Source organism: Egretta garzetta, unplaced genomic scaffold (genome assembly GCF_000687185.1).
Source record: "Egretta garzetta isolate BGI_Z169 unplaced genomic scaffold, ASM68718v1 scaffold234, whole genome shotgun sequence".
NCBI lineage: Eukaryota > Metazoa > Chordata > Aves > Pelecaniformes > Ardeidae > Egretta > Egretta garzetta.
The window spans coordinates 661,861-688,783 of NW_009259528.1; the positions used below are offsets into that span (position 1 = coordinate 661,861).

General features: G+C 49.4%; 1 protein-coding gene across 2 annotated transcripts; it reads right to left on the minus strand.

The window, feature by feature from the left end:
- Positions 1-685: 685 nt before the first annotated feature.
- On the minus strand, positions 686-22,495 carry A1CF (APOBEC1 complementation factor). Of its 2 annotated transcripts, none has more exons than XM_009637543.2 (11): positions 22,397-22,495; positions 17,955-18,089; positions 17,638-17,768; positions 15,958-16,196; positions 12,668-12,832; positions 9,159-9,256; positions 8,028-8,298; positions 6,360-6,544; positions 3,918-4,054; positions 3,023-3,156; positions 686-837 (listed from the first exon to the last, which is right to left on the minus strand). In XM_009637543.2, the coding sequence occupies exons 1-11, from the start codon at positions 22,493-22,495 to the stop codon at positions 686-688; spliced, it is 1,746 nt and encodes a 581-aa protein (XP_009635838.1). The 2 variants fall into 2 exon arrangements, with proteins under 2 accessions (XP_009635838.1, XP_009635837.1); XM_009637542.1 differs by having other exon boundaries at positions 6,360-6,568.
- Between the last annotated feature and the right edge of the window lie 4,428 nt (positions 22,496-26,923).

Sequence of the window (26,923 nt, forward strand, 5' to 3'; positions counted from 1 at the left end):
CAAGAGCATGCGTACTGGCCTGCTGGGCTGGGCAGACGTGTTTATGATTGATGTCTTCTCCCCTTGGCTGTGCCAGGATGAGTTTGAACGGTGCTTGAGATGCGCGAACACATCCCCGTAGCGCTGGTGGCACAGGGTGCCCGCGGTCAGTGAAAAGCGAACCAGAGACCTCTGGGTGGCCAAGGGCAGCCCCTCATTCCACCCGCCGCCCTGCCTGGCTTGAGAGATCTGGGGGTGAGTGGGGGGGAATTCCTGACCCCATCCCTCCCCGTCCCATGTCACAGCGCCCACGGGACCAACTGCTTTCAGCACAGGCTGTTGCTTGTAAACACACACAACGGGGGGTGGGTGGGTGTGTATATATATGTATATGTATATAGATATGTATATATATGCATGTGTACTACAGACACCTGAGAACCACACATTTTCTGGGCTGAGATTTTGCTTTCTAGTGTGAAAATCTGATTTTGAGCAATTTTTTTTTTTTTTAAATTCTCCTTTCCCCCGCCCCCCCATATCCTGTAATGAAACTAAAGAACTACAAGAATGAAACTCTGACTAAAATCTAATGTTAGGCAACAGATTAGTTTAAAATCATGAGGGTGTAATAATTACCGGGCTGAGATATTTTTCTTTTCCCCCTGCCTGTGCTAGATTGAAGGGAACTCGATTAGAGACGGGGTTAGAACGCGCCGTAGCCGTCGCTGCGGGCAGCAACTGCAAAGGCGGGGTAGGCTTCGTAGGCTGCGTACGTCGCTAAATCTTGTCCCATCGTCACCGCTTGCTTGAGCTGCGTGGCCGTGACGGTCGCAGCAGCGTTAGCGATGGTGTATCCTGCAGGGGAAAGGAGGGAAAAATGTGGATTACTGAAAGGACCTTCAAAAGTCACCATCGCCTGACCGTTTTTGATGGGAAGGCTTTGCTGCTGATAGGAATGATGTAGGGAGCAATGAGTTTGTTATCGGGGAATAATCTAATTCAATTAAATAGGTCATTTCTGGCAACGTTTTTCTCCACGTTAAAGGTAATGAAGAAAAAGCTGCAAAATGAACGCATTTTCTCACCTGTTCTTTGTTAAACACGGTGCCTGAAAAATGCCCCTCTCTGCTGAATGTTTCCTCCTTAGGCTCTGACTGTTCCTGAGCTGAGAGGGCGCTAATGGTGCCACCAGGAAGGCAAGAAAGTGAAGTAACAGCGGGGAAACCTGGGCGGGCTTCATCGAGAAAATACTGCTCTGACACTGCACAGCCAAAGCACGGGCGACCCAGGGCAGCCGCCTTGGAGGGGAGGGAAACCCCCTCTGCGCAATAGCGGGGACAAAATACTTGGTAAACTGGACTTTTTTTTTCCCATCAGGTTCTGATGGAAAATGTGGTTTCAACGTTTCAAGATTTTCCATGGGAAAATGTTAGCTTTGCTGATTTGAAATGAATCACTGGGAAAACAAAGATCGTTTGGGGCTGGTTCGCCTGAAAGCAGGGCATAGCGGCTTGTTGACCAGACCACGATATTTTGTTGTGAAAGAATCAAGAATTAAGACGGAGCCCAATTTGGGAAGAACAGCCGGGGTGTACCCATTGGCTCTGCTGGACCAGGCTCTGCTGCCAAACTGCATCTCCCAGGGTCCAAAATCTCCGCCTGACCAGCCGGGCACCGGGACCAACCCAAGGTCGGTCAGAGCCAGGGTCTGCTCGGTGGGGGGCATGGAGAGGCTGGGCACCGCTGAGAGCAAGTTGCCTCGTGGAAGGTGTTAGCTTAGGGAAAAAGGTGAGAAACCCGCTATCGCTTGAGTGTTGTGGCCGCTCCGAGTACCTGCTTTGCATTTCAGCCCTGGCCAAGGACCAGGGTGTGCGGCAAGCAGAAACTTTAATGTATGTCAGTTTGCTGACTTTCCAAGACAAATAAGTAAGGGTGGGTGAAAAAAAAAGGAGAGATTATAATTAAGCAGTAAGTGGAGACTGGATTCAATAAAGAGCCCATTTGGTTTCCACGCTGCGGAAGCCTGCACAAACCCAGACAAATTGATTTTTCTGTGGCTTTTGCGGACTCCTGTGGCAGGAAGCCGGATAGATTTTTTTTTTTTTTTTAAATCCATCCTTGAGACACTCCAAACAACTGGGTAGTACTGGCTAATGCACTCCGCATGTGCAGCTTGGCACGCGCTGCTCCCGCTACAGCAGCGCAACTGTCACGCTGGAGAGCTGGGCTCCTGCTCCCAGCCTGCGTTTTCCATGACTTCCCAAGTTATTCTGGGCGGTTGCAACAGCTGTTGAGTATGAATTCCCAAACTGGAAAAAAACGCTTCCAGTGGGGGTGTGAGAGTGGGGATCAGGTCCTAACTTGCACAGTTACGTCATTTCTTTGGCAGATGAAATCAAAAGCATTGGTTCAAAAGGAGCTGGGGGTGTGGGGAGGACGAACGGACCATGAATCCATCAACTGTGCATCTCTGCAGTGAGGAAGATCTACTCCATCCTGGGTGGTATCGGCCAGACCGCAGCCAGCAGGTCCGGGTAGGGGGTTCATCCCAGCTGTGGCACTGGGGACGCCGATTCTGGATCCTGTGTCCTATCGGGGGCTCCCAATTAAAGGAAGGCATCCACAAACTGGAAGGAGGGGAGGGGAGGTGCACACCTGGGATGGAGCCCTGAGCAGTGGGGGATCCCCATCCTTGGACACTGCCCCAGCCCGCCTTGATGCAGCCCCAGGCAACCTGCTGTATCTGTGGCATGGACCAGGAGCGGGGTCGGACCAGGGACCCCTAAGCCGGTGCCTCCAGCCTGAGTTGCTCTATGGTCTGTGCACTGTAATTTGGGCAGTCCTGATGCAGAGGTAAGTTACTATATGGGCAATAAAGGTCTCATACACATAAGTGGCATGAGTCAAGATAAAGGCATAGGGGGGAGCAATGCCAGGTCTGTCCTCAATGGCCAAAACCAGGTTCATTCTTGACATCCACAAGGAAGCAGCAGGAAAAATAATATTCCAGGAGCCCTTTGCTGTACAGACCTTCCCATACCTGGAAAAGCTGGTGCTGCAGGAGGCACCTCTGCTCCCTCCGTGGGGATCCCCAGTGTCTGAAGGGTGTATTCTGCTGCGTAGGTTTTGGCTTCATCAACGTAGGCGCTGAGCTTGGGTGGTGTGAAGGGATGTCTGTGAGCACAGCAAAACGTTAGCCTGGGTTTGCTTTTGTTCTCTAGGACTTCCCTGCAAGGCGTTTCGATCCACTCATGGATGGCATCACCCCACGTATCAAATGGAGACACTAGCATGGGGTGCTGGGGCACTAACCAAAGCACCCTGCCTGTGGCAGTGCCATCTCTTTGCTGGGTTTATCAGCCCCGGGTCTCACTGCAGCCCCAGCACCCTTCCAGGGCACGTTGTGCACTTTCAGTCCGAAAGCAAGCCTGCTGCAGTCTGGGCTTTTCTTTAAAATACAGAGCAAGTAATGTTTGAGGTCAATGTTTAGAGTCATCTTTGGGGCCGTATTATCAGCAGGCTCCTTCAGGCTGCTTTATTTTTCCTACAAGAGCTGTTGTGTGCTTCCTTTTTGTACTAAAAAGCACCCTTTTGCCTGATTATTTCTGGCTTTTGGTAGTCTTTGCACCACCAGAGAGCGAGCACCAAGCATGGCAGACATCATTATCAGCCTATTTCAGTTTGTGAATGTTTTTCTCCCTTTTTTATATATTATATAAATATATATAATTTTATTTAAATTTACAAATAAATATAATATATTTATATATAATAATATATAAAAAAGGGAGAAAAACATTATATATGTGTATCTATATATATAAAAAAGGAAATCGACACCTGTGCAATGGTATTTTGAGGAGAGGTGCTAGATAAAATGCCATTTAAAAAAAAATAAATCCTAAACCCCAGAAGAACCTCAAATAGTTACGTACATGGCGGGGTTCTGGCTGGCGAGGGCGGGGATGGTGATTTTGTAGAGGAAGAGCTGTCTCTGGTCTTGGCCGATGGCAGAGTGGAGCTGGTAAACAGGCTGTCCCCAGTTGTTCTTCTGGCAGATTTCTTCTAAGACCTAGAAGGGAGAAAGGGCTGGGTTTGCCTGGGCTCACTGCTGCGCAGCAGCCTCCCCGCCCAGCTCCAGCCCCGGCACTGCTCAGCTTCCTTCCCTCCCAAGGCTTTCCCAGGGGTCCTGCAGCAGCTTCCTCAAGGTTTAGGAAAAAAACCCTGAAATAAATGGCAGACAGGCTACTACATTGACCCTGAAGTGTAAGATTCAGCTGGATGTTTTATGCTTTAAAAATGCGTTTAATTCCTGAAGTTAATTATTGCCCCATTAAATGGGACGTCTTTGTCCTTTGCTGGTGAGCTGGTTTGTTCTGTTACCCATGCAGTTTTCTTTGGATTCTCCCCAGAAACTCTATCTAGGCACTTCTATTTAACAGTGCTAAACACTAGGGTTGAATTCATCTTTACGGCGCTGTCGCCTCCCTGCATTGGTGGGTTACAGTGGATGAAAAGTCCAAATAGTCTGCTTTTTAAAGACAAGAAAAAAAAAAAAAAGAAAGAAAAAGGCTGTGTTTCCCTCCAGTTAATTATACAGGCTGCAATAGGTGATTTCTGCTTCTCATCTGAAAGCGAAATGCTGAGCCACGTTGCTCCCAGCCTTAGCACAGCTTATTCCCTGGTAATTGGGAATCGCTGCCCGGAAGTGCTCTTGCTGTGGCTTTGTATTTCTGTTTTCCGAACCCACTGGGTATGTGTGGTCCCGGACGGGTCTGAGCACGGGGCGGCATTCCCGCGCCTCCCTGTGAGCCGTGCTCATCCCAGCCACGTGTTTCCAGGGGCTCCACCAGCCCTGGCACTGCGCTGGGAAGGTGCTGGGTCCCAGGGCTTCGTGCCGTTGGCCATGCAGCCAGTGGGGTCAGACTGAGACCCCTGGGTGCCTGTGTCTTTCTGTGGCCTACCTTATTTAAAATTTACACTTAATTTAAAATTAAATGTGAAATTTAAATGTCAGTGCTGCTTCCAATTTTGTAATTGTAGCTCCAGCTGAAGTTCAGCACTTTGTAGTGTGAATAAACTTGTTGATTACATTTCTTGACTATGGGAACAGTGGTTCCCTGCTGTCCCAACGCCTGGATGTGGATGTTGGTTTCATAATGTTATACCAACATTTAAATCCTCAATAAGGCAGATCTGTTTATTAACACTGGGCATCCCAGCTAGGCAGCGGGATCGAAATCCATCATTCGAAGGCGCTGTTGAAACGGCAGCGGATGGGAGAGGCTGACCAAGCCGACCCGTATTGGTGAGGCTGTCCCATTAGTGAGGCTGTCGTGAAGCGAGCTGTGACTGTTTAAGACCTGCTCTTGTGAAATAGCAGCAGTGGCGGGATTAGGGAAGCTCAGCTGCTGGGAAAACATCCCCTGAAAAACAAGCATTACAAGTGCCCGGCGCTGTTACTGCGCCGTTTGAAATACGTGCATGGGGCTTTGGCATGCATGGGAAGAGGGAAAAATGAATTTCCTCCACCCTAAGGCAGTGCAGCACCACTCGGGCTATTTCGCCACTCTTATGTGCTGATAAAATAGAGTAAGAGCACTGTGAAACTTCTCAGGGAGGGGGGAAAACCCCATTTTCCAGTTTTCTGGGGGAGAAAAGGATGTTTTCATAGACGTTCCCAATCCCCAAACTGTGGCAATTGAAGTGTTAATAGGCAAAGATGTGCTTCAAAATTCAGGGGGGAGTTAGTTTCTCGTGTTGCTTTGGATGCTGTAAGGGAAAAGGAGCAGCCATAGGGGCCGGACCCTCAGAAACTCAGGGAATTTGTTCTGAGTTTGTTCTCCTCCGCCCTTGTCCATCTGGATCCCAGTCCCGCATGCACAACCACATCTGAAGCCTTCTGGAGCAACCAGAGTTTCTGCGCTGGACGGGGCTGTGCAGGCAGTCAGCACCTCCTTCTCCATTAAAGATTTCCCAACATACAGTGTTGTTCTAGATAAACGCATTTGTTCCTCGGTGAAGCCCCAAGCGATGCATCCTGTTTATCAAACCCATCGGGGGTGAGAATTTCTTTACCCTCAGTGCTTTTATGGAGCGGCAGCCATAGCTGGATTTCACTTCCCACCCATGGGTGCTTACGGAGACTGTCCTCCGAGGAGCGCGGGCGCCGGCCTCCAGTGAGGCGGGTAGCTATTGCAAGATGCAACGAGTGGTTTGGAGTTTGGGGTTTTTTTTTTTAATGTCTTCTGAGATGCAAGAATGGGTTTAATTATCAGTCCCCAGTGCAGATTTGAGCAGGGGGGTGTTCTCCTAAAAGCATTTTGGGCAAAGAAAGCCCCTTGCCAGGATATTGACCCTCTTTTTGGTGCACGTACCTGAGGAGCAAGTTTGATCCCTTGGGGCTTTAGCGTGACGTGGTTCATTGGGGTGAGCTCCATTCCTGGCAAGAGGTCGTAGAGTTTATCCTCTCCCCTCTTTTCTCCTTTGAGCTGGTATCCGCGCCCCAGGCCCGTGTACGCCAGGTAGCCGCGACCTCCCAGTCCTCTAACTCCCGCAGCCCCTACAGGTACATTCATGTAAATTTCTAGGAATGTAAGAAGGCATTAAACCGAATCAAATCACCGGAAAAATTACCCTGATTCTCGCTGAAATGGAAAAGTTAGCCCCATTTGCCAAGTTTGGGAAGCAGGCGGGCAGGAGCCCCCCGTTGCGGGGATAACCCGGGCTTGTCACTGCCACCCTTTCGTTTTGGGCTCGTACACTTGGAGGGGGGGGAGGCGCTTCAGGGGAAGCCCTCCTTCTTTCTGACCTGGTTTCCAGATTCTCTGGGCAGTTTTGACTTTGTGACATCTTTCTGGCTGAATTTCTAGTTGAAAGGAGGCGAGGGGACAGCTGGTGTCATTCGCTGCCCACCACAATTTCACTGTCTTGAAGAATTCAGAGTTTATACAATCCCTTGCTTCTATGAGCCAAATTCCTTTTTTTCCCCCCCATGACACTTCATTTTGGTTGGGGAGCCCTACTTGGGAGTCTGGGGAGACTGCAAGGTGAGAGAGGGCTGGTGGGTTATCTCATCCGCACCTTTCCCAGTGCAACCTCCACAGAAGCTGGTGTCACCTGTGCGGGCAAAAACATGGGGGGCAGCAGGGAAAATTGGCTGGTGTGGTCCTCGGGAGCCCTCCTGGGGTGTCACACGGGGTCCCAGCCTGCCGTGGGGCCTGGCCACGGGCTTGGGGATGCCAGCTGACCGCCACTGGTGTCATCTTTGGAAGGAAGATCAAATGGGCAGGTTTTGGGGTTTTTTTTTGCTAGCCCCCAAGCTTATTTCTGCACTTACCAAACGATGCCTGCAAAGATATTTAATAGGGGGGTACCTGAGCGTGGGGATTTGATTTTGTCCCAGGTGTGGTCACCCAGGGTCAAAGGCAGAGCCTTAGTAGCCTTCAGAAATTCTCCCTGTTCTCATAGCCAGCTTCTTATCAGGTTAATGATCCCCCCAAAATGATCCCCCAGAGCACACAATTAATGGCTTGCTTGATTTCAGGGCTGGTTCCCCACCCCGCGTCAGGGCAATGTGACCTCCCTGAGAAACGCCGTGGCTTTGGGTGAGAAAACGCCAAGACTGGTAAAACTTTCCCTGTGACCTTCGAAGTAAAGGTCTCACGGTGGAGAGCTGTGCTGGTGGCTGGTTAAGGGAGTTGGCTCTGAAGAGGGGAAAGGAAAATTGGTTTATTTGGTCTTTCCTGCTGGGACAAAACCAGGAGGACTCGTGGTTTCTTTACGCTGGACATAGGGCAATCTGGAAGCCATTTCAGGCTTGCTCTGGGGAAATTTTTTTTTTTTTTTCATGCCCTGCTTAGTCTGCTGGAAGATTTCTATGCCTTTGGGAAGGACAGAGCCTAAAAACTGTGGGTTTTGTCCCTCTCTGAAAGGGGTCCAGCATCCAGGGCAAAGCCAGGGCCCTCGACACAAGTCTAGGGAGCAGCCACCCACGTCCCGCAGGAGTTATTTTGATAAAGCTGAGTACTGGTGGTGGGAGTTACCTCGGATGGATGGGGGCCGGATGATGCTCCTGTTGCTGAGCCCCTTGGCGGCAGGGAAGTGGAGGTTGGGGATAGCTGCATAGGCTTGGGGTGCGTAGAAAACCGGGGCGCCCAGGTAGGCGGTGGTGGGGTCGTACATGTGTCCAAAGGCGTAGGTGTACTCTCCTTGCAGCACAGTACCTCTGCCGCCTGTGCCCCGGGTGTATCTGACGTAGCTGTCTTTGTCGACGGGTTTGGCTAACGTCACCTCGATTGGGGACCCATCCAGCACCTTCTCGCCGGGGTGGTGGGGAGAGAGCATGGGAGAAGCACAAGCATAAGTCTCCAAAGTGCATGGGGATTATCCTGCCCGGGGAGGCACTTTCCCCACATGGTTTGCTAATGGGATGGGAAGATTGAGAAAACCACCCAAAAAAGCCAAAATTTTTCTTCCATGGGTGTAAGAAGGCACTGGCTGGGTGAAGGCTTAATGTGCCGAGAGCACCCAGCCCTGACTCCTGCCAGGAGAGGCTCCTTAACCGAATTAGCACAGTTGTGAAGCCTTCAAAAGGCTTCGCTTCCCTGTGAAGTGGCACGTAAGTCAGTGAGATGGTACGTGCTCCTGTGGAGAATAACAGAAGCACTAAAAATAGGAGCGGGGTTAACACCTCTTTGGGAACAGCTCTTGCATTACAGCGCCGTGAATGACACGCAGCGCAAAAAGTACTAAATACAGCAAACTCCTTGCGAACCCGCCTCCGAATCTGGAGCCGATGTTTTGGGGTGACCTTGTTTGTCCCGGTTTGCCATTCACACACTGCCCTGCGACCAGTTTGGTTGGCAGAGGTGGAACAAGGGAACCACCCCCCCTGTTTGCTAGGCCTCCTTTGGGCTTTGCTCGGCTTTTTATTTTTTTTCTGAGGGGTGAATACAGTCTGGGCTGGGCGCACATTTAGCGTGAATGCAAGGGGCAAGCAGCCACAATGAACAGTTTGTGTACATCAGGGTTGCTGAAAAGCAGATTCGGGAGTATAAAGCAGCCTCCGGAGAGAAAATAGGGCGGACACCTTCAGGATGGTCCTGTAGCTAATGAACCAGGCAGCTTTGATCCACCTGTGGATAAGCCCCACGAATTCGCATTTACAGCTTTACCTTCCCATTCAAGGCTTTCATAGCTTCGACCGCATCTTCTCTTTTATTAAAGTGCACAAAGGCATAGTCTCTAATTTTCTTGACTCTTTCTACTGCACCTGCAGAAAACGTTGGAATGTTAGTGGGAAATGGGTATTAGTTGGAAAATACAGATCTGAAAAAGCAACTGTGTTGGGTTATGAGCCTTTGGAGAGCAAAGGCTGACCAAGGCTAAAAGAGCAAGAGGATGGTGTCTTCTTACCTCTTAGGATGGGAAAATAAACATTATAAAGGCCGTAGTATTTCAAGAAAACCCACAAATACTTGAGGTCAGACACCAGTAGGTTTCCTATTAGACTGGAGTGGTTTTCTCCTGTCCAGAATGCTCTGTTGGATGCTACCTTGGGTCTTGTGCCTCCCTTCTGTTACAGACCACCAAGACCCAGATGGCTGAGCAGGACAGGCAACAGCCCAGGATGTCATGAGCTACAGGTCATGTCACCGTGTGGTGGTCATCTCCATGGTTTCATACATGCATTGTCCATGCTGCTCAGAGGAAGCTCCAGGAAAGCTGATGCTTCTGCTGTGAAACAAGGAGGCTCTTCTCTTAACTGCCAACTTGGGACATTCAGCAGAACAAACACCAAGTCCTGCCCAGGACAGAGCAGCCCCAAGCAGGGGGATGGGCTGGGACCAAACAGGGCAACACATCTGGCCCTAAAAAACAGCCTTTCCCATGCGAGTGGGGCATCCCTGGGACGGGGCCCAGGTGGTGGGTGGTCCCCATCCCAGGGATGTCCCAATTCACCTGGACACGGTCCCCATCAGCCTGCTGCAGCATTGGCCTTACTGGGAGTGGGGTTGGGCTGGAGATCCCCACCCTGGTGCCTCCAGCCTGAATCTTTCTACACCTCTGTGATTGCCCACAAAAATTCAAATGTAAAAGGCTTCTTGTTCTTCTCTTCTATGTCCATACTCCACAGCTTCTCCTTGTCATCTGCTCTACTGCTGGGAACTTCTCGGCACCGAGATACTTAACACTAATAAGTTTGTCTCCAAAATAACCACACCGGTCCCACTCACTGCAGCCACAAGCTTTAGACATTGACTTTTTCTCCTCTGGTTGTCATCTTCCCCACCCCTGTGGGTTGGGAAGCACATCATCAACACTGGGACTGTAACGCCCCCGAAGATATCCTTCGTAAATACGGCTAAGGGACGCTGAACGACTCTCCTCTTGGCCTCTTACCCTTTGAAGCTGAACAGGTATGCAGGGGAATGTCATACTGCCGCAAAAAACACTGACTTAAATAACTGCGCGAGAAAATGGATTTCTTTGGAGTTGAGGGGGCGTCACTGGGAGCTCCATTGGGCTAAACGAAGCCTGTCCCAGCCCATAATCTGAGCAGCCTGCACCTCTTCAAAAGGACACTGGAAAGGTAAGCACTACTTTGTGTCCTTCTGGGACTGGAGGGGGATTTTCTAAGCCTGAAGTTATGGGAGATATGTGCTGATGCCTTGTTTACAAGTCAAGGCTTTAATGAACTCTCCGTGTTTTGAAAATCCCCCTTCCGCCTCCTGCTCTGTGTTACTGATCCTCGCTCGACCCAACCCCCTGCCCTTCCCTGCTTCTGTCTTTGCTGGGGCAGATCAATGTTCTACCCGCCCTGGGGTCATCTCCATGGAGAGACCAACCACAGGACGTTGGAGGGGGAATGTCATCTCCTTCGGCACCTTTGGAGAGCGTGACCTTCCTGCTGGAAACTTTGCCAGGGGTGGGGATTTTTGCCAAAATCTCTAGGTAGTGAGGGTAGGGCTTTTCAGTGAGACAAGTGATGGGGGTCTCTGTGGAGGCATGGTACCCGGCACGGATTTGAGGGGCAGTACTTGCACTATGTCACGACTTGAGATGCATAAGCAGCATTCCTGGTAGCGTCTACGGCGCCCGTGGTGATGTGGCGATCACTCTGTCACTGGGGCCTCTGGATCGTAACTCCTTTAGTTAGGATCGGTTTTTATCGGATGACTTGTTATTGTCAAACCAGCTGCTTAACGCCCCGGAGCACATCTGCGCTTTGGGCAAGCGGTACCGAAATGCGGCACAAAGAATGTGGCAGGTAGCCACGCAGGGGGAGGTGAGCCGTTTCAGATCCCTCCTGACTTTTTTGATGTAATCTCACTATAACTTAAACTGCATTTTCTCTCCCCACAGCTCAGGTTTTGCTGCTCTCATGCACATTTTTTGGAAAGCACGGCACAGCTTTAGAAAGGGCTTTCCTGATTTTATCCACAATAAATAAAGCTGTCCATTTAAAAAAAAAAAATAAAAAGAATTCCCAGCATGAGAAGTAAAATGATGAAGTGAAAATTAAAGACGATACAGATCTTCTGTTGCTGTCCTAGTGAACTTGGTTCGGGAGCAAAGCAGACGACTGCTAAGAAAGCGTCAAAGGGGCATAAGTGTGTTTCTGGGGAGCGCGAGCAGTTCAGTCTTCAGCAGCAAAACCGGGTAAATAAAAGGAGGAAACAATTAAGAGAGCGGTATGCTCCATATTTAACTCGGGGGTAGAACGGGATCTCTAATAGCCCGGAACAGGAGGAGGACAGAAGAGACTCACAAGGAAACCTCGCAACGACCTTTGCATTGCAGCCTAGCGCAGGACAAGGAATGTATAGAGCAGGAAGGAAAAGCCAGTGAAGGAAAGGTGAAGCTCTGTAGTGTATTTTAAAAAATTAATAGAAGGAAGTTAATAGGAATGAGATGAAGGGCAATTTCACATTGCCAAGCCTACATTCCTAATGCCTAATGGGTGGCTTGGAGAGCTGCAGAAATGGGTTGTTGTTATTTCGCTGGGTTTAGTGGAATTTCCTAAAGCTGGAGCAACTCAGGAGTAAAATGTCCTTTGCAAGCCAGCAGGATTTGTATTCCCAGCAAATCTACTTGCTTTTTGAAAAACCTCGCCCTAAGCGCAGGTAACATATACCACGAAGGAATTCTGTCATGTTCTGCAGTAAACGATAAGCTCTGGTTATTCACAAAATTACGGAAGAATGGGCGGGGAGGGGGGTTGTATGTAAATGATAGAATTCAGAACTTAGATGGATAAAAAGCATTTGCATTAAATCACACTGTTTCTGTCACCATCCCTTGCCATAGAAGAACAATGCTGAAATCACCCAGCTGTTTCACCAGCGCTCACTTCTTAAGGAAGACCAAAATGATTCAAAATCATTTTTATGCCACAGGCATCCCCGTGCAGCATCTTGGATCTCCTCCAGTTGCCAATCATCCTAAAAAGGTTAGTAGAGCTGTTAGCTGGAAATTAAGCAGCCGTTATTGGGACGACATGGTGTGCATGTTGGGTGGAAGCCTTCAGCCGAATGATGATTTTTCTGGCATTACATGTGAACATCTTACTGCGGAAAACCAGTTATTTTTATTTCTTCCTTTGGCATTTTATGAATGGGGAAATATTTCCATTTGCAGTAGCAGTACTTATTTAAGAGCTACCATGTCAATGGGTTCCTACCTGGTTTGATGTTGTTGAACTCCTTCTCTATGGTCTCTTCAGTGGTTGAGAGCATGAGGTTCCTCACATAGAGAATTTTTACTGATGACATGGTGTCTTCATCCACCTCCACTTCTGGTTCTGCCCAGTCAACGGCGATAGGGTGTCCCCACAGCTGGATCCTCCCTTTAAAGGAATTGGCATGGTCAGTGGCAGACAGGCTTTGGTTCCTCTCACTTCTGCTCACAACTGTTTCATGTGCAGTATGAACCAGAGAATAGGCCCATTCTACAAACAGGACCGAAACAAACCTTCCTACCTCAAAGCACGGCTGCTTTGGTAGCTCAGTTCCAAAAGCAGATGGTCACGCTTTGAGCGTGCTCCTGCTAAAACCTTAGATGCCTTCGGTTTCCAGAATTAAAGAAGTGAAAATATGACATGATGCCCTAACGTCCGCCTTCCCTGGAGTGCTCTCTACAGGGAAATGTTTTAATGAAGTTATAAAAATCCCTCTTGGCTGCAAAAGTTTCATTCCCTAGGTAATAGGAAAGGGATCCAGAAGTCCTGGCTGGATGAAATGAAATAGTAAAAGCAAGGATGTGTCTGTGTGCAAGTATTTGACGTCATATGGTCCCTGCTGGTGAAGTCACAGCAGAAGTAGTAGAAAGGAGGGACACAAAAAGTAATGAGGCATAACCCAGGGTGTGGGTGTGGAGGAGAAGCCCGTGCGCTCTGTACACACTGGATCGAGTCGCTGACGGGCAGAGCATAAAAAGAGCAAATAAAGAGGTCGTTAAAGGCAATATTGTCGTCATGCTATCACGCTGAGGTCCATAATAATTTGCATTGAGTCACTTAATCTGTTAAGTAATTGATTAGTCAATTAGTGGTGCTTAATATGTAATGAAAATCGACTGCCACAGCCTTGTCTTAAAGGTGTGGGAATGCCAGTGATGAGCAGCAGGACACCAGGTAAGGCAGAGGGACCTCTACGTAGGGATAGTTTCTTCACCTCTTGTCTTCTCCAGATGGCAATGGCTCCTTCCTCTTTGTCTGCACATCTTGCAGGGACCTCTTCCTCCCTTTTCTCTTCAGGAGTGGTTGAAATCTGGCCACCCCCTAATATCCAGAGCCCCAGATTTAATGTGCTCTACCTGTGGCTCACTTTTCCTGCAGCAAGTTTAATCGGCCCAGGCCCAGCTGCTCATTCCTTGCATGTACAGCAGGGACCATTTTCTGTCTTAGCAGCATGGGAAGTGCTAGACAGGCCCTGCAAATAATGAAATCAGATGTCTGCCTCTTCTGCAAATGCCCCCCAAAGAGCATTTTCTGTGTCTTTCTGTGTTTTTTCTTTCTTTCTTTCTGATCTTTATCACATGAAGATGGGGTCTTCTGAGGCCTTAATTATGCTAAGACCTGGAAGAAAACCATGGATGCCTATGCTGGTAGAGGGACAATGAGAATACTGAAAATTGTTTATCCGCTTGGATAACCCATCTAAGATGGGATGGGAGCTCCAAAATAGAGAAAATTAGAGGGCAAGGGTAGAATTTGGAGACCTTTTTTTCTACATTGGAAGCAAAAATTAACAAATTAAAGACAATGAGGCTACTCCCTGCTAGAAAGGCTCATGAATGAGCTGGGATTCGTGGAGCAAGGCTGGGCTGATGTTCAGCTTTCAGCACTGCTGTTAGTGACCAGAGTGATGACTGCTAAGGGTGGCCAGCTGAAATGAAAGGCCCTGTGCCCCTTTCTGAATTGCCATTCTTCTGTTCAATAGTGGACATAATGACCTGGTTGACTTGCAGCAAGGAGCTAAGCTTGGTGCCTGCCCCAGCCTCTTGCTAAAACCCCGTCTTCCTCCACCTTCTTGTTTCACCGGGAGACAGGATAAAGTTTTCATAAAAAGCGTCTTCCTTTTTGAGCTTTTCTGTCTCTTCTACAAAGCTCCCTCAAAGAGCAGCAAGGTTAGTGAAAGAAGCATCTTGATAATGATATTCAGTCTCACATTCATCCAATGCATCAGCTGGCGACACATTCAGTTCTGGCTTGGAACTTTTTTCAAGTTCTTCCCGTATGTTTGCAAGATCAGAAGACTCTGGCTCCTGCTCAGGCCTTTGAAATTCCCCATACTGTTTACTGAGATGTCCCTAAATTGGAAAGCCCTGGCGCGTTGCACACGTCTGTTGGGGGCTATGTGCTCGTTCCATCTGCCTCGCTGTCTTTGCTCAGGATTTCAGGTACCCTGCTCCCTCAGGGCTGCCGCGGGCAGCTGCGGCTGTGCCTGCTCCTGCCTTCGTTCTTGATATAGAAACCACGGAAAAGTTGTGCTGCAGCACAGAGCAGCTGAATGTGCTCCCACAATCGGGGCGATGCTAAACTGATGCAGAGAATGCAGAATAGAAGGGAAAATAGTCCGCATGAGATAGCCCACAGCAGCTAAGCATATTTGGCGCTTGAAACCGAGCTCCTTCTTTTGCAATAAGAGAAAAGGATTTGAACGACTCGGGATGTTTCGTGGGCTGCCGTACAGAAAGCGCGGAAGAAGGCTCGTGGGTTAGGGACAAGTCTCGGAAGGTTTATTGGGTTCTTTCACCAGCAAGTGAGCTGGGTTTGACAAAGCACTGCAGGAGCATAAGCATGAGGAAAATTGGTGAAATCACTGCAAATGCACTTAATGTTAAGTGTCTCCTTCACCTCACACCTGCCAAACCTCTCTCTGCTTTACAAGGGTCTTTGAATGGCCCCCAGCACTAAATGGCACTCACTTATTCCTTCTGTTGGTTAAATCCTAATGCAATTCCTCATTTGAAGTTTTCTTCCCACACAGATGTCCATTCTCAGGAACACCCTCAGTACATTCTCAAGACTGACTATGTCCTTAGACGCTTTCCTGAGCGACTCTCTCCGAGAGGCCATCACTGAGGCTGTATTTTATATACAACCCAAGATGACCAGCGGATACTACACATCCCACATCAGAGCTGTGTGGATACACACCGCTAAATAGCTGTATTTTTAATAAATTCAAGCTCCTAAATGAAGCGCATGGATAACGAGCATGGTGCTACACCAGGATCTGTAGTGAATCGCCCACCCAGCACCCCAGAGCAGGGAGAGTCCATCAGCCAGCCATGGTGTATCGAGGTCCCTCCTCACTCTGAGTGTCTCCAGCAGCCGAGAGGGGAAAACACAGCAGCGTTCGCTTCCTTGGGTACCTGGGTCCTCTGGAGACCCCAGTCTCACCGCAGTGCAACGTAGGTGACCCCTGAGATGGAACCATCCCTACCACCCTCACCATCTCTACTAACCTGGAAGCAATTTTCTCCTGGCCATGGCTGCTGCCCGATGGCTTTCATATTCCACAAAAGCAAACCCCCGGTTTTTCGTTTTATCAGCTGCACTAGGGTAGACAATGACGTCCACAACTCCATCTGTGACTTTCTTCATCTCTGCTAGAATTTCCTCCCTCTTCTTCGTTTTGGGGATCCCTCCCACAAACAGGCGGCAGTTGTCCACGCTGGCACAGACTCCGAGGAGACGCCCGTTCCTGCGTATAAACAACATTGCTGGTTTGTCAGGAGCCAGGATTAGTTCTCAAAGAGAGGAAAAAAAAAAAAATCCTGCCCCTCTTGTCCCAAAACACAAGGTCAAACACAAGGCCTCCTGCTCCTATGGCATTTGTTGCTTGGGATATTCAGGTGGGTCTTGCCCAATGCCAAAGCTAACGTGAAGGATGCCACTCTGCTAAATTTCACATCAAAGTAAGGCATCACAGTTGAAATGAACAATTTGAGATCAAGGAGAAACAAAAGCCAAATTCTGGTTTTGCTTCCTGGGATTCTCTCTTTTGCTACTTGCAAAAATGGCTGCTACCAGGCAACCATACCTACCACCCATGGTCAGAGCTGTGACTCTTGCGTTGCTTCCAGTATAAGCCAGGATTTGTTGTGTTCACCAGTGACTTGAAGCTTCCCAGTCACCATTGGGCCTCATGACTGAGGTTTTGGGGAAAGAAAATCCTTTCTCATGGAGAGACGCCATTTGGGGGCTTACTGATGCCAACCGTTGTGCAGACCCCAAAGTCAAAATTTTCTTCCATGCCCTTTGCTCACCTCTTCATGGTCCAAGTACCTCTTGCAGGTCTTGAGAAGTTAAAAATTTCTTTGGACGAGTGTTTGGAACAAGGGAATTAAGCAGAGAAAGTGGAGGTGGATGAAGCCTGATCTTTAAGACCTTCCAACCTCCGATACAAATCACGTTTCCAAGCCCTCCCTGTGTGCCCTGTGACCTGCTCATCCTTTGGGTTGCCAGCAAAGCAATTCACAACCCATCTTTTGTTATTAAAAACAAAACCCATACATTTGCCAGAGTGGTTTATCTCTAAATGATTCTAAGCAAAGGCATCTACTCATCCCACATTGAACTGGAAAAAACATTAAGTGTGATTGAAATCAAAACAAAACATATTGATGGGCCCATATGTTGTTGATTTCTGGGTGTTTTGTTCCCAATTTTTAGTCACAAACATGAGGGCTTTTCTGTACCTCTCTATTAGGAAATGTTGCTGCTTTGCCAATTGGTTTCCATCCTATTTCACCATTTTTTGCAATTTCTCTGTCTCCCAGAACATATCTGCAGTATTTGAATAGGAATAAATCAACAAAAAACAGCCCAGAGGGCAACGTGAAATAAACAGCAATGGTTGGGAGAAAGTTAATTTGATCCAAAGCAAAATATTTTTTTCAATGTTCTGGTAGAGGTTTTTTTTTGTAAGGAAGAAATTTCCTGCAAAAGATTTTGGCTCTGATGAGTCCTACGTACTGCCTCCGTACCAGGGCATGGAGCAATGACTGCACAGGGAGACAAGAGGTGATTTCCCCCTAAAGCTTAGGTACCTAAATAAACCTTCCTCTGGTCTGCAAGGAAAGATATACCTCACATAGCAAAATGGATTAATTTATATGATTTAAAGTTGATGCCACGCTTACCTAATTTCATAATTATTGAGTTGCTTTATTGCATTCTTCGCCTCTTGTTTATTTGAGAAGGTCACAAAGGCGTAGCCTCTGTTGTTGCCATTGAAGTCCATCATCATTCTCATTTCGTAGATTTTGCCAATCTGCAAGTAGAAAGAAAAAGGTTTGTCAGCAAGGCGGGAAGTGGGTAAACAAGACCTGGTGCTTCCTTGACTGTATCACACCAGAGCTCCACCAGTAGTCTGGGCCAAACATCTCAGCTCAGCCTTGAAATGAAGCTTTGGTCATTACTAACCTCTGCAATATGCCCACCCACCATAAAGCCTTACTTTTTCACACAGTGGTATAAGTTCATCTTCAAAGAGGTCTCGGGGCAGTTTCCCAATAAAGATCTCACACCCCCTCTCTGGCGGAGGGCCATCCCAGCCAGGTGGTGGGCCTCCATATTTCCTCTGCCCGTTTTCCTGCCATGGAGAAAAATAAAATAATGGTTTAGATATAGATTTCAAACGTGGGTGGAACCAACCCCTCCCCAGGGAATGACACTTTAGACACGCTCTGTTACCAGTGGGCTGGAGGTGGAGTCCTTCCTTCCCTTCAAGGAGCAATGCTTCACAGACTCATCAGAGATAACATAGCATGCTTTGGCTGCCCCACTGCCATATCTGTACAGAAAGGCTTTGATAACCCAGTCAGTGCTCTGGTGAGGTACTGGAGAAGGGTCTGGTTTGTACTAGCTGAGTTTTGCTAAGGAACACGCATCAGTGTATGCTCTGCAACTCAATTGCTACTTCAGATGTCCGAGATGGAGACAGTCAAGTACCTCCTTGGAAAACGTAGGTCTTCTTGGCTATGGGAGGTGAGTCTCTGCGGACTGTGTGCTAGTTGTGGACTGCGTAACGTAACACTTGCAAAATTTATAACTTGTCATGATTCTTCATCCAATCGTAAACATTTCTTAACAATGATATTGCCTCTTCTTTTAGGAATTGATGGAGAGCTTCCTACTCTACAGACCAAAGAAAAGACACTGGAAGATGGTTTTTGAAAGCAGAAGGACTTTCCAAAAGCAGAAGGCATCTGGGCTGCAGAAAGTGCTAGCATAGGGGGGAAACTGAGGATGAAGGTAGAAATTTGGAGAGAGACATGGACAGAGCAAAAGGGGCCAGCCCAGGAGCCCGAGGCATCATTGGCAGTGATGGAGGCATCATTGGCAGTAGGTGACGCTGGAGCTGCTCAACGCCCTTCAAAAAAGATGTTTGTGCCAGCAGCTGGGCTTAGCGAAGAGATACAAGGCATGGTAAGGACCTGGGCCTGGAGGTGGGCGTGGAGAATAGTGGACCCCAACACCCACCCCTTCCTGCACCCCAGAGCGGTGAAGCCCTTTCTCTAACTGTGCTGGGTGTTTTGGAGGGAGCCCAGCAGGGGAGGGGGTCTGGGCAGAGAGGGGGACAGCAGCAGCCCCACAGGGGGGACAGAGAAGGGCCATCGATGGTGGGAGGCCATGCCAGGAGCAAAAGATGATGCCTGCCTACCCAGGAGTTTCTTTAGGCAGGGAGCAAGTCTTGGCCCTGAATGATATTCAAAGATGCGAAGACCAGTCAATATTTCCTCTTTTTGCTATGTTTTTTGCGAGGTGAGCATGTCTCTGTTTTCTTACCCTATTTTTAATCATCTTTCCTGTATTTCTTGGTTTTGTTCTTTCCTTCATTGTCTGTCTGTCTTTCCCTCCCCCCCCTCCTCTCCTTTTCCTTCTTCCACCTCCTTCCTTTCTGTCCTTCCCTATCCCTCTCCTGTCCTGCAGCAACGCCCTGCTCCCGGAGGAGCTGGGACTCTTGTCACTCGTCTATGTTTGGCTCCCTGGTAATTTCTGTAGCCATCTCCCACGCAGGGATTCTCCCGGGCAAGTGGGTGCCCATGGGGCTGACAGAAGAGGGAGGCCTAAAGCACATAAGAAAACAGGGATCCTTGCAGGAAAACTGGACTATACCACGAGCTCTCAGTTTTCCTGAGCCTGTAACGGGCCCTGAATTATCCACGCTCATTCCTGTTCACAAATGTTTTCAGTGTAGTGCTGGAGTCACGGGGACGTCTGAATTTATGAATGAATTCTTACAGCAAATCTAGACCGTGATGTTTCGGGCTATTTTTCTGCACCCGGTTTGGCTGAACTGAGCACATTGCTGGCATGGCTTTTCAGGCCGCTCAAGCCATTTGTTGGGTGAAGACAAAGAGTGATAAAGTGGTGGCTGTGTTTGGTGTCGTTGCAGTCACCTGCAGCCCTCGCCGGGTGGCAGTTTGTGCCAGCAGCTGGGCTTAGCGAAGAGATACAAGGCATGGTAAGGACCTGGGCCTGGAGGTGGGCGTGGAGAATAGTGGACCCCAACACCCACCCCTTCCTGCACCCCAGAGCGGTGAAGCCCTTTCTCTAACTGTGCTGGGTGTTTTGGAGGGAGCCCAGCAGGGGAGGGGGTCTGGGCAGAGAGGGGGACAGCAGCAGCCCCACAGGGGGGACAGAGAAGGGCCATCGATGGTGGGAGGCCATGCCAGGAGCAAAAGATGATGCCTGCCTACCCAGGAGTTTCTTTAGGCAGGGAGCAAGTCTTGGCCCTGAATGATATTCAAAGATGCGAAGACCAGTCAATATTTCCTCTTTTTGCTATGTTTTTTGCGAGGTGAGCATGTCTCTGTTTTCTTACCCTATTTTTAATCATCTTTCCTGTATTTCTTGGTTTTGTTCTTTCCTTCATTGTCTGTCTGTCTTTCCCTCCCCCCCCTCCTCTCCTTTTCCTTCTTCCACCTCCTTCCTTTCTGTCCTTCCCTCTCCCTCTCCTGTCCTGCAGCAACGCCCTGCTCCCGGAGGAGCTGGGACTCTTGTCACTCATCTATGTTTGGCTCCCTGGTAATTTCTGTAGCCATCTCCCACGCAGGGATTCTCCCGGGCAAGTGGGTGCCCATGGGGCTGACAGAAGAGGGAGGCCTAAAGCACATAAGAAAACAGGGATCCTTGCAGGAAAACTGGACTATACCACGAGCTCTCAGTTTTCCTGAGCCTGTAACGGGCCCTGAATTATCCACGCTCATTCCTGTTCACAAATGTTTTCAGTGTAGTGCTGGAGTCACGGGGACGTCTGAATTTATGAATGAATTCTTACAGCAAATCTAGACCGTGATGTTTCGGGCTATTTTTCTGCACCCGGTTTGGCTGAACTGAGCACATTGCTGGCATGGCTTTTCAGGCCGCTCAAGCCATTTGTTGGGTGAAGACAAAGAGTGATAAAGTGGTGGCTGTGTTTGGTGTCGTTGCAGTCACCTGCAGCCCTCGCCGGGTGGCAGCCGGGGGGACGCTGCGCTCGTCAATAGTGGTCTGCAAACGGGCAGGGGGGTCTTGCTGCCGCACTCGAAGCCAAATGAGTGGGGATCAAACGGTTCTTTTTTTCACTTTGCCAACATCTGTGGGAGCTGGTGTGCAAGGAGACACAGCAAGAAATGAAGTCTTCCCTCAGTCTGCAGTGGTTTTGTTTGTGGCTTGAAGGCAGCAGCTCAGCAAACGCGTCCTGACAAGGTGTCTGGGGGGAAGGAGGACTTCATCCCCCGCCTCACAAAGATGAGTGACCCTGGCATGCATGGAAGAAGATGGTGTTTGACTGCACCAATAGATCGGTTGGAAGAAAAGCCCAAAGAGAGATGGAAAAGGAAATTGGGAGGGGAAAAAAAAGATAAAATAGTAAGCTTGGAATGGAAAAGGTAGGGAGAAAGAAGCTGTTGGGGTGTGGGGAAGGGCCGGGGGTTGAAATCTGTGATTTAGGAATGAGCTATAGCCAGATGTGACCGTGTGAAAAACTGAGGACCCGGATAAAGCAAGCCACAGTAAATACAAGATGTAGAGAAGTTATTTACCTTTAGGGTCAGGCACAGCAGAAAGCCCCCTCAAGGGCAGCAACCCCAGCTGCTGGCCTGCTCCTGGGGTGCACACAGGATTAAGTGCTGTAGGAAATTGCTTTTTCCCAGGAGCCTCAGTTTTTGCTTTGGGCTGTTGTGCCCCCTAGTGCTACGCAGAGCAAGGCAAAGTTCAAGGCAGACACCCGCCCAAAATTCAGTGTTTTCAGTTACCTCTTCCAGGATGCAAGGTCGGTCATAGTAGTGCCCAATGCTTTGGAAAAACGAACTTGTTCTGATCGTGCTAACCGAGAAAGACTTCTTCAGGTGGCTCCTGAAGGACGTGCCCAGTCTCCACCCACCCTCGCCAGAGGAGGCTTTGCACTTGGAGAGCTTGAAGACTGAACTGGGAGCAAACTTTTGGTGTTTGGGCAGGCGAGGCACCTGCCTCACATGCACGCGTGCTCGAGCCGGTACAAAAGGCAGGTCTGGTGGTGATGTGTTGGCCTTCGTATGGCCAGCTCTGGACCTATGCTCTTCTGAAGCTTTGCTTAGTGCATTCCCTTTGCTATGCTACTGCTGCAGCCATGACTTTGAGACAGCAGCCCCAAACTTTCCCAACATTTAGTGGTGCTCAGGGTTTTTTTTCCACCCTTATTGCAATTTGGCATCAGGCAAAGGATTCCTAGAGGAATAAGACCCTGCTTCATAAAAGACAGCAGCTATTACATGTAGTTGGCACAGCACATACGTCAGCGAAACACAGAGAGGCGAAGAACGAGCAAGAAGCATGTCATGCATACAGATTTGCTGCTCAAGCCCCCGATGCAACGCATCCCTTCAGGATGAAGCCAGACACCGTGCACAAAAGGACGTGACCGTGAGTTCCTACCTGGATCAAATTATATCCCGTTCGCTGAATTAACGCACGGAGGGCGGCTTCTTTCTGTGTGCCGGTCAATCCATCCCCGGATTTGTGATTTGATTCCATTGTGAGTGATTATCAGCAAAAAATCAGGTTAATTAGGGGTGCTCACTGCAATCAAATTTAAGATAAATTAAATAAATTAATACAGATAGGAGGAGAAAGTCCACCCTCATGAGCAAGTTAACAGGATCGCTCTTCCCAAGTCAGTTGTTGTGAGATCAAAATAAAACAAAACACTACAGACTGTGGAAAAATCAAAAATATCTGCCTCATGTTGCATGAAAATAAATAGTGTTTAACCCCCAGCCAGATTTTGGACAGCACTCCAGTGGGACGCAGAGGGATATTGTAACATATAATATTGTTATTGTACATTGCCAAGTACACAACGACGAGTCCTTCACGCCATTGCATCCTCCTGGGGCTGGGAAGGGAACCTTGCGCAAGAACCTTGCACAAGCCAGGCCCGGCACCTAGGTCCAGGTTTGGCCTATTTTTAAAAATCAGGAACACGGGAGAACTTCAGATCTGTATCGAGATTCAGGGTCGGAACAACCTTGGGTTCAGATGTTTTGCTTCAGAGGTGCAGTTTTAGGTCGTATCTAATTAAAGATTTTCTTTTTAAGTCTTTTTGGGGGGCTGAAAACACCATAAAGCTGGAATCTGAACCTGAACACTGGCAAAGGGGCATTTCTAAGATGGACTTGCTACCTACAATTTCAGGCTGCCCCGTTTTCCTCCACGCTTTCCTTCGAGCTTGTGCAAACCCCGTTTGTACGAGCCAGGCACAGAAACAGGGTCTGCAGGTGCGACGTGGAGCCTGAGGACTCCTGACGGCGGGCTGGTGCTGAACACTGGCAAGAGCGGCACCAGTTGCCTCCCTGGGTCCTTGCAACCGGGGCATGTGCTGTGGGCTGGTAGGACCAAGACCTTCGCAGTAGGAAATCGCTAGGTCGTGTCTTCCAAAAATGATTGTTATCGCTTTAAATTGCTTTCAGTTGTACAAAGGTGGAGGCCATGAAGGGTGATGATAACTCCCAGGCTTGCTTGGAGAGCAAACGGGGCTGGGGTGGGTGTACTGGGGATGATGGGGACAGGACACGCCGGGACCCTCCATGGCCCAGGGACGGGGAAGGGGATGGGATGGTGGTGGGGATGCTGGGCAGCAGAGAGGAGAAATCTGGAAGAGCAGAGCAGGGAGGCAGAAATGTGGAAGGAGGGTGGATTGCTGTGGCTGCGCCCTGAGCTAATGCCAAATTCTGGGGAAAGGACCCTAAATGATCCCCCTCTACAGCAGGTCTCTTGGTGCACGTAGCATGAGCTTTGCAGGTAAAGAAATGCAGGTAAAGAGGTGCAACATAGGCAGCTCCGGCAGATTTTCTGAGCGTGCCACCATGCCATGGACATAACAGAAAAAGCCTTTGCCAATACCGGCTGTTTAACACCAACATCTTTTATTAGCACGTGCTGCTTTTGGGGCTCTTTGAGGGAAGAGCTAAGGCTTGAGGCTTTAAACATTATGTGCTCTGTACTCCTATATCTTTGTATCCTGGAAGACTTAAACAGATGCTTTAAATTTAAATGGATGGCTTATTCTCGGTGCCAGAAATGGAGCACGAGCCCAGGCGTTTGGAGGATCTCAGCCGTGTGTCGCTCGGGCTCTGCCGCATGGAGGCCGCGACTTTAACACTTGGAAATAGGGACATCTCTGTGATGCCAGATTTTGGAGCCATTTATTGCTGGGGTTTGCGAGACCCTTCTGAGTTATCTGGTTTTTTTCCGTGCTCCCAGGTTCTCTGGTGTTTTAATTACTACCAGGGTGCAGGGGCCGGGAGGTGGGCTGTCCAATGCATCTCCCTCCCGGCTCTGATTCCACAACGAGCGCTTTCTGCAGCAACCGAAGCCCGATTCTTGTTTTGTTTTGCCCTTGCTGAGGGCAGCAGCAAAACCCCATCGATGCTTGTGGTTCCTGTGCCTGCCATCTCCTGTGGAGCTGGGGTTCAGCACAGCACGGCGCAGGATTAGTGCAAAACTGAGTCAGACGCTTTCCCAGGCTGCTTAAGAAGGAAAAAGGGGTCATTCTGAAAAACCCAATTAAAACCCAAATTGGTTTTGCATCCTCCCCTGCCTGGGCAGAGATGCCTTATATGCATCCTGTAGAGGAAAGCTCTGGCATGCCGTGAATTTGGCCCCTTGTATTTTGCTTTTGCTGCCTCCTGGTTTCATCAGGGGTTGGAGCGATCAAACTGCAGTGTTCGGTGCCAATCTGCAGGGTGCTCACGGGCCTCTGTTAGCCCCTCTGTCCGGACTTGGACCCATCCTCGTGTACACGGAGGCTGGGATAGAGGTGGGGATGAAAAGGGATGGCTGCACTACACAGATACCTCTAACACCCACTGCCTGGGGGTTCATCATTATTTCCAGCTGGGTCAGGTGTATGGGTGCCACAGCCCCCCCCCTTCCCGGCGGGGGCTGCCCGCTGTCGGAGCGCAGGACCAGCCGCGACCGAGATAGATGAGTAGGGCAAGAGCCTTTTTTTTCCTCCCCCTCCCTGCGAATGGCACTATTTCACGCTGCGCTTCCCTACGGGGCGGGTGTCTCAGGGGCTGCTGCTTTGAATGCATTTGCATGCAGAGCTTTAAATGCTGCGTGTCTCGGTACCTCTTCTCCAGGAGGAGGAATTTCCAGTAACATCTCACTCCGGGGGATGGCTTCGCGCTGAGCAGCGAGCATGAGCCGCAGGGCTGGGTGATGGCCGGGAATTGAGCATCTTCCCAGCTGGTGCGTGTACAACAGGAGCAATATCCCTCTTCGGCTTCTGCCTGATTAGATAAGACCAGGCGAGCGCTTCTGGGCTCTTCTCGTAAGGCATCCTGCACATTTTTTAGGCTCTAGACCAGCACGTCTAGACACTGGTGTACTCCAGGATATGCTCAAGCGATCCGCTAGGACTAAGGGAGCAGGAGCATCCAAGGTTGTACAAGGTATGAATCACAGCCGCTGTGAAATCTGGCGTTGGAGACCTCCACACGCTTTTTGAAAGTGTTAGAAAAAACAGCCCCCGTGCTCTGGGGGGGGTGTTAATGATGATCCGGCCTTGATCTGCGCCCAGAGCTTCCACACACTGCCGCCTTCAAAGAAAGCCTGGCTGGCCCCAAGGAAGCAGCCCTACCCTGTGCCAGCAGTGGAGGATCCCCAGCCCCGGGGATGCCCCAGCTTGTCTGGACCACGGCCCTCAGCAGCCTGCGCTGGTCCTGTGGGAAGCGGGGTCTGGCCAGAGACCCCCACCCCAGGGTACCTCCAGCCTCACTTACTCTGCAAGTGTCCACTCCTGGGTCAGGAGGAGCATCAGAGGCCAGGGCTGGAGAACGCTGTGTGGCTTGGATACACACCGGAATTCGGTTTTGTAGCACCACTCTCAGAAATTAGGTCCCTCCTAGTAATTACCAGCCCAAAGTCATTCACAACTCATTTATAAGCCTTGTCGCTAGAGAGCTTTTCCCCATCAGCTGGATTTCCATGGGATGGAAATGGAAAACGTACCTCTCTTAAGGTATAAATCTCAAGACAACAAATCCCAAGCACAGCAAAACAGGCTTCCCAGCCTCCACTTTTCCAAGCACCTCTTCCCTCCCCACTTTTCCCCTACCTCCCTTGGCCCCAGGACATCTAAACACCTTTTTGGACAGGGCGCTTTCCCACCTCCGACACCCAGGGGTCCATATCCACCAGAGCATCCAGACTATTTCCAGGATGCAAGTCACAGGGGGATGTTTTAGTTCTGAAACCAGTGGGATTTCAGCATTTCCCCCTACTCCGCCTCAGTCCGTGCAGCAGTGCCGGTGTGCTGGGCTGGGGTTTTTTTGCCATTAAGGGTAAGGGAGGCGAGCGGCTGCCACGGGGCCCGGGGAAACCTGATGACTTTCCCTCCTTCTTTGTTCCCTGGGCCATTAATCAATTAGCAAATCCACCCCCACCGGGGGAAATCTCCCCTTCCATGGCTGCTGTTGGGAAGTGTGTGTGACTGCAGCAAATTAAGGCGTTTTTTTTAGCACTATGTAAAAAAAAAAAAAAACCAAACAATGACACTTCATAGAAGTAACTGTTCTGGAATTCATTTTCAGGGGTTTGTCCCCTAGCTGGCCTGCTGTTAGTCATGGCCACTGTGCTAAAGAGAAAAGGAAATAAAAGGGGGGGGAGGTTGCATTTTATTCAGTTTATATTGAGATTAGGGCCTTCAGAGGTGCAAACTGTCCAGGTGTGTTTCCCATTTCATCCTCGTTTTTGACCAAATTTTTAACAATACCACCAATTTATCGTGGTCGCAGACCCAAGAACCCTGCACCATTAGAAAAGGAAGGCGCTGCTTTTGTGTTAAATCAGAGCACTGCCTCGTTTGATTTGCCTCTCCCTATTGAACTCTCTCATTTATTTTAGGCTTCTATTAAAGCTCTAAAACGCCAAGGCAAGGAAAGGCACTTCTGTGCCTAA

Bases quoted from the DNA above. Each gene is read 5' to 3' on its own strand.
- A1CF (XM_009637542.1), bottom strand. From the start codon at position 22,495: ATGGAATCAAATCACAAATCCGGGGATGGATTGACCGGCACACAGAAA. The intron at 6,569-8,027 runs GTAACTCCCACC...TTACATTCCTAG, and splicing joins CCGGCCCCCATCCATCCGAG to AAATTTACATGAATGTACCT. The intron at 838-3,022 runs GTATGGGAAGGT...TTTCCCCTGCAG, and splicing joins TGCAGCACCAGCTTTTCCAG to GATACACCATCGCTAACGCT.